The sequence below is a fragment of the Pseudopipra pipra genome, chromosome 2 (assembly GCF_036250125.1).
Source record: "Pseudopipra pipra isolate bDixPip1 chromosome 2, bDixPip1.hap1, whole genome shotgun sequence".
Classification (NCBI taxonomy): domain Eukaryota; kingdom Metazoa; phylum Chordata; class Aves; order Passeriformes; family Pipridae; genus Pseudopipra; species Pseudopipra pipra.
The window spans coordinates 79,009,471-79,021,955 of NC_087550.1; the positions used below are offsets into that span (position 1 = coordinate 79,009,471).

The window sequence follows — 12,485 nt, forward strand, 5'->3', positions numbered from 1 at the left end:
ACCACCGCCTCCCTAAGATCTTGCTCTATGGTGAACTTGCCACTGGCTGCCATAAGAAAGGAGCCCCGAAAAGAAGATACAAGGACTCCCTGAAACAACATCTCAGCCTTGGCCATACTGATCTTCATCACTGGTCTACTCTGGGCTCCAATCGGGAGGCCTGGAGACACACTACCTATAACACTGCTGCTTCCTTTGAGAACACACAGAGGATCGCTCTTGAGGAGAAAAAACGCAGAAAGAATCGTGTCTTGCCGATACCACCTAAGGAGTCTTTGTGCTGTGCCTTTTGCAACCAGACTTGTCTATCTCGCATTGGCCATTTTAGCCACCAGCGCACTTGTAGCAAATGTGGGTAGAGCCCTTCCCAAATCTTCGTTTGCGAAGCCTAGCCATGAGTGCCAGTGCAGATGTGTGCAAATATGTCTGACAGAAAGACATCTGAAACAGCGCTTGACAACATCACTGTAGTGGGGCAAATGAGGAATGGGCTAGATGAGGTGATTTTCAATCTTATTTTCACAAAGCTTCAGTTCTGTATTATTCTATTGCCTGACTGTAATGCCTTACCACCATGCCCACAAACAAGCCTAGAAAGGCATCAAGTGAAGTGCAAACAGATCCTTTGTCAGTATCAGCACCCTGGTGAAGAACAGTACTACTTCTGAAACCAAGGGATATAAACACCATTATGCAACATTAAAGAACAAAGAGCATGAAATAGCACTGGCAATGTGGGCAAACTGGAAAATGGACGACAACCTTTCAATCACCTTAAAACTAAAGCCTCTTTCCTGTATGTTGATATCCACCATGTTAGCCAGCATTTCCATTTGACTTTTGATTTCTTCACAAACCTGTTAAAATGAGACTGAGAGCTATCTTACTAGCCCTTGCCACTCTCATGGAAAACACCCAGCTCTTTCTGTGGAGCTCCTGCTTTTTTTGGTCATGTATGTTTCAGTACTCCTTTCAGCCTATGAAGGGCAGCTGCGCCTTGGGTAACCAATAAGGTCTCTGCTTAAAATTATGCAAGCATTATCTATTCTGATTAAAATGTGTCACTCTTTGTTGGTGGAATAATTTTATAGTAGTACAAATATAAGCCCCCGTCTTATCTCTGAATTTACCAAGTAACTCCTTCCCACCTACAGAGTACCTGGAAGTACCAAAAACAGTTTAGTATATGCCTCGAATTTCCAAACCTAGATCACTATCTGGCAACATGCCATTTCTTTTGAAGTCAATAGCCACACCTGAGTATCAAAAAGCACCCAGAAGTACACAAAGCAGCAGCCAAGGATTATTTATTTACACTAATGGATCTATATTACAGGCTTCTCTGTACTCTAGCAGCTAGGATCAGTATTACTCCTTCTCAGGTTTGTTGTGACTAAATTGATACATTTACCTTTTTTTTTTTTGGGTGGTTTGAGCTTGTTTCTCTTGTTTTCTTTAGGTTTGGGGAAGAGCTGTGTTTTAAAGCACATGTAGGTACTTAATTAATTTTATGTGAGGTCACTTCATATTCCCACGGCATGAACAACTATGTTTCTCAGTAGAAGAAATTTCAAAAGGGACTATTTGATTTCAACTTGTAGGCACTGTAACAGTGTTTATTTTTCCCAAAAAATTTCAAACAAGTTTAGAAGAGTGAGTTATCATTTTTAAAGGTGACCAGTTTTGCTGATTTGGTGTCCTACATTTCTTAATTTCTAGTATTCTTTCTTAGAATTGTTACTAGAAGAACTTTTCAAGAACAAATACAATTAGGAGAAAAAAAACAGTCTAAACCATGTTTCCTTTATTTGCTGAGAATTATAAAGTTGCCATTTCGTCCAGAACTATCAATATTGAGAATGTTGTATGCAACAAGGTCTACTTTGCATTTACCTTTCCACAGAAATCCTGTGAATCTGATTTTTCCAGCAACATTCAGCCTCAACTAAATTATTTCTTCCTCCTCACAGTCTCCAGATTGAAAAATGATCCAGAACTTTCATGTCCTTTTTTTGACACAGTTGCAGCAGTTAAACAACAAATTTCCTTCTAAAACTACCTGGCATCCTTTCTTTCAGCTAGTGAGCTGGAAAAAAAAAATAAAAATCTAGCTGGTTCTCTAATAGGATTGGGCCTTTTTGTTCAGAGAGGGCCCCAACCCAAAACGTGGCCTGGACCCAGAAGCTTAAAGCTAGAATTCCAGAAAAAGCCTCCATTAACACTGACATCAACAAGTACTCTGGTCTGAATCAGTCTGCTATCGGCGTGAGCCATGGATATCCTGAAGAGAGCACAGCAACGGGCCACAAAGATGATGAAGGAACTGGAGCATCTCTCTCATGAGGAAAAACAGAGAGTTGGGAGTGTTCAGTCTAGAGAAGGCTCAGGGGGATCCCATCAATGTGCATCAATACCTGAAGGAAGGGTGCAAAAAGGCCAGAGCCAGGCTCTGCTCAGTGGTGCCCAGTGACAGGACGAGAAGCAATGGGCACAAACTGAAACATAGGAGGTTCCCTCTGAACATCAGGAAACACTTTTTCACTGTGAGGATGACTGAGCACTGGCACAGGCTGCCCAGGGAGGTTGTGGAGTCTCTATCTTTGCCTGGGCGCACCCTTGGCAACTGGCTCTAGGTGACACTGCTTGAGGCAGAGGGTTTGACCAAACAACCGCCAGAGGTGTCTTCCAGTCTCAGCCAACGTGTCACTGTGTGAGAGAACCACAGCACTCCTTGGCATCACATCATTTGGAGAGGTCTTTCCAGCTGCACTTTTTTTTTTTAAATTATTATTCTGGATATTCACCACTGCCTTAAACAGAGCCCTACTCACAGAATGGAAAGATGTTTCACCAGCTGAGGTGCCAGATCCAGACTTTTCAACAAAGGCTTTTGATTTCTTCTTTCTTATTTTTCCCCTTACTTGAACTGTCAGGAATCTCTGGAGGCAGCAGGAGCCTGCAGAAGACAGTATCTGGATTCCCCATTCCTCCTCTCATATCTGATTTATTAAGCACAGATGAGGAGATGACAAACTGTTCTAACAGACATAATAATCCATCCTTACGCTAACAAAGAATCCCATCCCACACACCTTGCAGTCAGATTAAGATTTTTTTATTTTCTTAATGTTTCTGCAGCAAAGCTGATACTTCTGTCAACCAGTCACAATGAGAGTATAAGTAGAAGACAACCTCAGCAACAGATTTCTCTGACCGAATTTTTGTGGTCCACAACAGTTTTCTTCATAAAACCCCCTCCAGAGCTCCTGCTCAGCTTTCTGAAGACCTTTAGACATCTAGCAAACTTTTTTCCACAGCAAAGCCCATTGTACCAATGAAATTTTGACCCTTGCTTAACACAAGACATCTAGTCTGTAATGTTAAACAGGTTAACATGCCTGTTAATTTATTGGGGGTTTAATGCTAGAGGAAATCTCTATTTTGAGATAATAGATGCTCATTTTCATTCTCACAAAAAGAACTTTGAAGATTCTTAAAGTAAAATAAAATTAAAAAATAAAATTTAATAGCTTTCTTAGGATGCAATACCTACCACTATCTCATAGATCATTAAATTTTAGACACTAGATACATCAGTACCTCTGGACTAAGACAGAATGTAAGCCTCCTTTCACAAAACTACGTATCTTCTAAATTAAGGTCTAAAATAAGTTACATGACCAGAATTATTGGAGTATCTTCTCTTTAGATAGAAATTATTTCAAAAATACTTCAATGAGAAAAGCATTGTGTAATACATGGACTACTTGTGCAATTTTATGTCTTTTCTGCCTTGCATAATTAATGCTTTTATGGACACAGACAACCTGGGGGGGGGAAAGGGAAAACAAATTTGTCTTTACTTTGTCTTACAAATGAAGGAGTTTTGCCTTCAGTATCCAAATGAAGTACTTGCAGTCATTCAACCTCAAAATCAAAAAAACCCACTAGCTAAGGAAATTTTACACACATTTTAATATATATTATTTTTTTAAATCACTGCATTAATAAGTTCTTTGACCACTATGCAAAAATAAAATTAGCAACTTTATCCAAAAGATCTTATTCGCTGACAATTTTTATTTCCCTTAGGAAAGGTAAGCAGTAGATGCCATAAACTAAAATAACTTCTTCAGAGTTGAGTTCTGAGTTTTTTCCCCACGTAAAGTTCAACAGTTCAGGGTAAGCATTACCATTTGTATCGTGTTCCAAGACTGAATGTGTTAGGATGATGTTCATTGCCAGCAAAAATTTTTCCCTTAAAATCTTGAGTGTCAGTTCTCATCTCCCTGCTTTCACTCATCCATTCATAACAATTTGCTTCTCCCAGATTCCTTACATATACAATTCACGTTCCATTTACAAAAAGCTCAAGCTTCATCCATATTTCCAGCTTTTTTACAGCTCTAGAAGATCCCAGCCTTCCCTCATCCCTTCACCATTACATACGACTTTTGAATTCCTACTTTCCTAAAGGAAGTCGTCAACTATCCTTTTTACACACACGCTACAACTGAAATCTGGCAGTTAATGGGGTTCCAAATACTCTGTTCATCATATACTGAAAAGCCACTTTGCAAAGGACATAAGTCCTCTGTGCACAGGGCATATTAAACAATATATGAATCAGAAAGGAAAATACCAAATCAGAATAAATAACACATAATTCTCCCAGTAACTGTGTTTTTGGAAACACACCATCTTAAAAATACTGTAATAATACAGCACAGAGTGCACCTCACCATCTTTTTTTATGGAGTTGAGGTTCACAGAAAGCAGAGATCAGGACTGGAAAGAAGAAGTTGACATAAGTTTTTTTAATAGAGAAAGAACATCAGTGAGTTTGAGATCACAGAATCACAGATTATGTTGAGTTGTAAGGGATCCACAAGGATCATCAAGTCCAGCTCCTGGCCTTCATTCTGCTCAGCCACTCCTCATACGGCCTCCCCTCAAGGCCCTTGACCATCTTCATTGCCCTCCTTTGGACGCTCTCTAACAGCTTAATATCTTTTTTATATTTTGGTGATGAAAACTGCACACAATATTCAAGGTGAGGCCGCACCAGTGCAGAGCAGAGCAGGACAATCCCCTCCCTCGACCGGCTGGTGATGCTTTGCCTGATGCCCCCCAGGACACGGTTGGCCCTCCTGGCTGCCAGGGCACTGCTGACTCATATTCAACTTGCCATCAACCAGGACCTCAGGTTCATTCCAAGGCACTGCTTTCTAGCACCTCATTTCCCAGCCTATATGAACACATAGGGTTGCCCCGTCCCAGGTGCAGAATCCTGCACTTCCCCTTGTTGAACTTCATATGGTTGGTGATTGCCCAGTCCCCTAATTTGTTGAGGTCTCTCTGCAGGGCCTCCCTGCCTTCAAGGGAGTCAACAGCTCCTCCCAGGTTTGTATCATCTGCAAATTTGCTTAGTATCCCTTCCAGTCCTGCATCCAAGTCATTTATGAGATGTTGAAGAGCACAGGGCCCAAGATGGAGCCCTGTGGAACCCCACTAGTGACAGATCACCAGTCTGATGTTACCCCATTCACTATTACCCTCTGTGCTCCACCTGTGAGCCAACTGCTCATCCACCACATGATATGTTTATCCAGCTGTGTGCTGGACATTGTGTCCAGAAGGATCCTGTGAGAAATATTATCGAAAGCTTTACTGAAATACAAAAAGATTACCTCAAGTGGCTTCCCTTGATCAACTAGCTGGGTTACCTTGGATAAGCAGGACTTCCTCCTCATGAACCTGTCCCGGCTGTGACCAATGACTGCCTTGTCTTACAGGTGTTTTTCAATACTACGCAGAATAATCTTTACCAGAACTTTAACAGGCACTGAGGTGAGACTGACAGGCCTGTAGTTTCCAGAGTCCTCAACTCATTAGGAAATCTAACCACTGTCTTTGAGATACACTGATTTTCCCCCCGTCTGAAAAGCTGAATTTCTGCATTTCTGCAAGAGTTTTAGAACTCAAGAGCTCTACCAGGTATCTGAAGTTAACTTATAAAGCCCAAGGCTGTCTTAAGATACCAGTTCTAGCCTTCAAGTTATCAAATCTATTTTACACATCCAAATCAAAAAAAGAAGAGCTGCACAGAGCAATTTGGGAATAACTCATATTTCATCCTGTTTTCCCATATCTCGAGTTTCTTCTACAGAATGTTAATTTTGACATGGGGGAAACAACTTTTGCTGCATTATCTGGCATATTTAAACATTTTCATTATCTGCATATTTAATAAGGGCATTTGATTGACAGCAAGGCAAAAACAGATTAAATTTCATATGCTAAACATTATCTTAATTGGTTATTATCCTTTAATATCAGCTTAACTTAATACAGGGTAATTTTGTCACTGAGATAAATTATCATTAACATACCATTGAACAAGACACCACATACACCTCCTGAAGTCCTACTGATCTGTATGCAACATGACTGGAGTAACTCTCATCACCACTTAAAGAGATCATTTCCAATTATACATAATACTAAAGTGGAATTGAAAACTGCTCTTGGTAAGATTGCTGGTTTAAGAGATAGACTTGTCATCCCCATAGTCTTCTCCCTCAGATATAAATGTATTTGGGTGGCCAGAGGCATCAAATTAAGTCACGTGTCAAGTCTGAAGTCAAAACAACATCAACAATGCACAAGAGGATATTCAGCAAGGATGTCAAGCAGAAAATAGAAAAAACTGAACCAAATAATCAAGAAAAATATTATGTGCCTCACACCCTAATGGAAAGCTGATTGTCAAATAAGTTTTCAGTTTAGCCAACCGAACTGTACTTGTCTGTTCAGCAGACAGAAAGAACGTATGAGATGTCAAAGGCTGACAAGAAAGCTGGCTTCATTCTGTGATGAAAACTAGTTTGGCAAACCACAGCTGTTTCATGTTTTTTTTCTATACAGTCAAGTTATTTAGTGTGTCAGCTGACTGAAAGTCTTTAGTCCCAATGAAGAGCAATCTGAAAATTTAAGATATACCATGCTATCCTACTGACATGCTGTTTTCAGTCCTCTTTCTTCAATATCAACTTAAGAACATTTATAAAACAGAAAAAAACAAGCATATTTTAGTAATATGAGCTAATAAACCTCTTTTAAAGATGGGAAAAAAGTTTTTTTACTTTTCTAAGTCTAGTCATACATTGTTGGCTGTAAAAATGGATGTAACAGTAGCCATAACAACAAGTTAGAGAATCTACTCAAGCTCAGAGGTATTCACAGTTCACTTTTATCTGCTACTGCAACGGATGATTTGCATCACTGCTCAGCACATTCTGCTGCAGAGATGTTCAGTCAGAAGTGACATTTGGTTGTACAGATCTGGACAGATCACCCACCATGAACTAGTAGTTTGAATTCTTTCCCACCTCCAGATTCTACACTGCAAGCCTAGTTAATGGAAAACAGCTTCAGTAGTTTTTCAGTACTGGAAAACCTCAGCACTTCCTCACAAGCAAGTGATCACAGAAAGAGCACATTAGTAACCAACGCTGCACTATGTCTCAGTTGACAAGCCAGTTCAAAAAATCCTGGGGAGATGCTCTATAGAAGAGCTTTGAGATGCAGCTTTGGAAAGAAAGTGGGTCTTTAAAGCCACACATCTGAATAGAATACTCCGCTATTATAATGCTGCTAAGACTCCTATTTTCACCAGGTCAGCCCAAGAGATTTTTCAGATAACAAAGTCCAGAAATTCCAACAGCTAAGAAACAGGTCAACCAGCCAAACTTACAGAAGCAAAGACTTTTTAAAAGACTTTTATAGCAAAGAACAATACTATCCCACCTAAACTCCTCCTTTAAAAAAGTACAATTTCATTCCAAATATCACAATGTTCAACAAAAAGAGCTACAGTACATTAACAGGAGGAAGAAAATGTAGAATGTAAATGCAAACCTGCAAGTACTAGCCTTTTATTTCATTATTTGAGCAGTTTGTGTTCAGGAACATTGAAGTTCAGTGATAAAATTAACAGTATTTATGATTGTAAGAGAGACATATCAGCAGGGTCAAAACATGTCTGAAACCGAAAGGTGAACTTCAGCACTAGACTGTACATGAGACAAATGGGAATTTTGCTTCATGCATCAAGCTAACAGAAAAGGATCACAAACCTGATATGAATGTTAAGTCACAATGAATGGTAAGTCACTAATTTTGCTTTATAAAATATTGATAAAGACCTTATCCAGAATAAGATTAAGCCAGTACACCACTTCATAACTTCACTTCTTTATTCGCCATAAAATTCTACAGAATATGCTGTTATGGCATAAATACCTGGGATATCAGTGCCTATCACCCTACTATGTATTTGAATTAATTAAAGAATCATTTTCCAACTCATCCCAATGATACTAGTCATAAGTGAACTAAGGAAAAAGCTTCTCAAGGTAGACAAGGGAATGGCAAGGTTACCAATTACTGCAAAAGAAACATCTGTGTCATGAAAATACCTATCTCTTTCATGAGCCCTCAGTGCAAAAAATATTTTAAAAAATATATATACATATATTCTTCTTCCACTCTTATCAAGAAATACTTGATCCCTGGGGAATTGCTAATACATTCCAAATGTTCATTACATGTGCACGCGCTAGCGCCTTGTGGAAAGCTGTCAGTATCCAGGTGGACCCCCAACTATGCATATCAGGTCTTTTATAAATTACATCACCCATATTTAAGAAAAGAGCAATTTAATTTTAAAGCCTTTGTTTTATTAAAGAGAGGTATTCGTCTTTCAGTCACAGCTACAGTATTTGTTACTCTCACAACACACAGCTATAACAAGACAGTGTCCCAAAAGGCACTTTAAAAAAGTTAGACAAGACCATATTTAGCATTAGCAAGAGCAAAACACAAATGACAGATCAGCTTCCAGGATCAGGAACTCCAGCACCAAAACCAATTTACTAACACAGGGTTAAGTGCTTACTGAAGCATTCCCCTTGGAGATAACAAAACCACAAGAAAAACAAATGCATACCATGAATAAGAGCCTTAGGAGAGAAGCTCTGAAAAGTCTTGCTGAGGCTGTTTAAGATGTCACCACCTGCATACAGACAGGCCGAAAAAACATCTCTCTCTCTCTCTGTCCCAGATGCCTCAGTTCAGCATCTAACAGAATCACAGAACTGTTAAGTGCTGGAAGGGACCTCTGCAGATCATCCAGTCCGACCTCCCTGCCAAGACAGGGTCACTTAAAACAGGTTACACAGCAACTCGTCCAGGTGGGTTTGGAATGTTTCCAGAGAGGGAGAATCCACGACCCCCTGGGCAGCCTGTTCCAGTGCTCTGCCACCCTCAGTGAAAAGTAGTTCCTCCTCATCTTGAGGTGAACTGCTTCTGTTTTAGTTTATGGCCATTGCTCCTCGTCCTGTTGCTGGGCACCACTGAAAAGAATGTGGCACCATCCTCTTGACATCTGCCTTTGACATATTTATATGCACTGATGAGATCCCCTCTCAGTCGTCTTTTCCATGGACTAAACACCTTAACGCAAATTTACTTTCAGCAGTTCAAATCTGATGAACGCGCTGAACTGTGCACTGAAAAAGGCAACTACCATGAGCTAGCACGGTACAGGACAGCAGGGATAAACAACACACTAAAACATTCCTGCTACACTTGCCAGCATTCATCTTCCATTCTACACGACACAACAAAAAACCTGCGTATTAGTTGTAAAGACAGTAGAAAGCAACGAGATGAAAAATCTCTTTTGCGCCGCTATTTCGGCACACACGAAAGCGCTTCGGTCACGTCAGGCCGGGAGCCAGCTGCGCCCGCTCGCTCCACAGGTGAAGTTTGCAGGGATGGGGCGGGAGCGCCCGGCCGTGCCCGCCGGGCGCCGCATCCCACGGCGGGCGCGCTTCCTCGGCGGCCGGGAGCGTGCCCGCTCCGCCTGCGGCTGCTCCCGCACCTCGCCCCGCTGGGGCGGCCAAGGAGCCGCAAAGCCCGGGAGGGATCAAAGCCCGCACCGCCGCCGTGACATCCCGGGAGAGATCGAAGGGCCCGTCTCCCCCTCCGGGAACACCGCCGCAGCCCCAAGAGGCCCCGGCCGGAACCTCGCCCGGGCAGCCGCCGCACTCACCAGCAGGACGGAGCCGCGCACCACCTCTGAGACGCTCTGCCGCAGCTCGGCCGCCGTGCCGGGCTTGCTCAGCGCCCGCGTGAACTTCCGAGTCTCCGGGGCCACGAGTGCCATGGCTGCTCCTGCCTCCGCGCCCGCCCGCCCGCTCCCTCCCTCCCTCGGCGCGGGGCCGCCCGCTGCCCTCCCGGCGCGGCCGCCGGAGGGACGGTCGGACGGACAGCCGGGGGCGGCCGTCGAGGGGCGGGCAGAGAGCGCAGCTCCGCCGGGAGCCTCAGACAGCCCCTCCCTCCTTCCCTCCCTCCTTCCCTGCTTCCCTCCCTGCCCTGATTGGCGCGGCCGCCAGCTGGGCGGGGGGCGGGACCTCGCCGTGCCCACCTGTTCCCGCAGCGCCGCTCTGATTGGGCGCCCGGTTACCTGCCCGGCTGCGGCTCCGCGCCCTCATTGGCTCAGCGCGGACCCGGGACGGCAGCGGGGGGCGGGGCCGGCCCGAGCCGGAAGTTCCCGCCCAATGCCGAGCGGCACCGCCCCCGGCGGGGAGGGGCGGCCGCGGCTCTGTCCCGGTCGTCTGCCCGGGCTGTGCCCCCGTGGCTGCTGCTCCTGTTTGTACCTGTATCAGGGAGGGAGGTGATCCAACCCCCTGTGCTTAGCCCTAGAGAGGCCACATCTGGAGTGCTGTGTCCAGCTCTGGGCTCCTCAGTGCAAGAGAGACATGGAGCTCCTGGAGGGGTCCAGCGGAGGGCAACAAACATGATTAAAGAACTGGAACATATCTCTTTTTGAGAAAGGGCGAGGGAACTGGGCCTATTCAGCCTTGAAAAGAGACGACTGAGAGGGGAGCTCGTCAATGTGTGTAAGTATCTGAAGGGAGGGTGCCAAGAGGATGGATCCAGGCTCTTCTCGGCTGTGCCAAGAAATAGGACAAGAGACAGCAGGCAGAAACTGATGGACAGGAAGTTCCTGAACATGAGGAAGAACTTTACTGTGTGGGTGACCATGCACTGGAACAGATTGCCCAGAGAGGTTGCGAAGTCTCCCTCACTGGAGATGTTCAAGAACCACCTGGACACAATCCTGTGCCATGTGCTCTGGGATGACCTGCTTGAACAGGGACATTGGACCAGATGACCCACTGTGGTCCCTGCCAACCTTACCCACTCTGTGATTCTGTACCTTTAGACATACCCCACACATACGTGGAGCTGTATAAGTGAGAGGGTCCGAAAACTTGGATAATGGGTGCTGGAGCTGCAGCACCCTCAGTGTGGAACAAGTCCATGCACCGCTCATGCATCCAACTTTGTCTCTGAGGTTTTCCTTTGTACTTTTTTGTCCTCATGAATAGTTTCTATTTGTAGGCAAAGTTGCTCCCATGTCTTCGGTTGAGTAAGGGCCACAAAGGTGATGAGGGGTCTGGAGCATCTCTCTAAGGAGGAGAGACTGCAGTGAGCTGAGCCTGTTTAGTCTGGAGAAGACTAAGAGGGAATCTCATCAATGCATATAAATATCTCATATTAATCTGTCAAAAGGGTGGTGCCAGACTCTTTTCAGTGGTGCTCAGTGACAGGACAAGGAGCAATGGCCATAAACTACAATAGAAGAAGTTCACCTCAAGATGAGGAAGAACTTCTTTTCTTTTAGGGTGGCAGAGCACTGGAACAGGCTAGCCAGGGAGGGTGTGGATTCTCCCTCTCTGGAAACATTCCAAACCCACCTGGATGCATTGCTGTGTAACCTGCTCCAAGTGACGCTGGGGTTGATCCAACCCTAGGGGTTGGACGAGATGATATCCAGAGGTCCTTTCCAACCCTGACAATTCGATTCTGTGATTCTGTAAAAGCATGGGTGCCTCTAGCTTGCTTAATTACTGTGAATTCCTGCTGAGAACCTGGCTAGCAGCAGTGCTGGAAGGCGTGCAGGCATTAGACACATTTAAATGCTTCGAGCATTTGAGAGCATTAGGGCTTGCGCACCTTTATCTTCTTAAGCATCTTTTTGTATAAACTCACAACACTTCTCTACACTGAATATACAGCTTACCACTGATGGAGGGAGCAACTGAGTGCTGTGGACAAGGGGTAGAGGGCCTTTCAGGTGGAAAAAAATAGCACAAAGTGCTTGTGTCTGAGGATACGTACTCAGAAATGAACGCTGGATAAAGGCCTACTTTTTTGGATGCTTCACAGACACATCTGTAACTAATAAGGTTCTAAATAATTGAGGTAATTCCTTCAGAAGGACATAGGATAAAAAATGTTTGAACATACAAATTTGTAGCTTACACAGAGTTTTTGTTGGTGAAGGATCTCTTCTGCAGATACTTTGCAGACCTGCATCAAAGGCTCGTTTATTCAAACACACAAGCTGTGGC

At 43.8% G+C, this 12,485-nt stretch overlaps 1 protein-coding gene across 5 annotated transcripts in view; it reads right to left on the reverse strand.

Annotated features, from left to right (window-relative positions):
* The window catches only part of DOCK9 (dedicator of cytokinesis 9), a 110,991-nt gene extending 100,484 nt beyond the window's left edge, over positions 1–10,507 (reverse strand). For all 5 annotated transcript variants that reach the window (XM_064646048.1, XM_064646046.1, XM_064646054.1 and 2 more), the window contains exon 1: positions 10,118–10,507. In XM_064646048.1, coding sequence (XP_064502118.1) covers positions 10,118–10,231 — 114 coding nt within the window. In that variant the 5' untranslated portion in view covers positions 10,232–10,507. The remainder of the gene's footprint in view (positions 1–10,117) is intronic.
* Between the last annotated feature and the right edge of the window lie 1,978 nt (positions 10,508–12,485).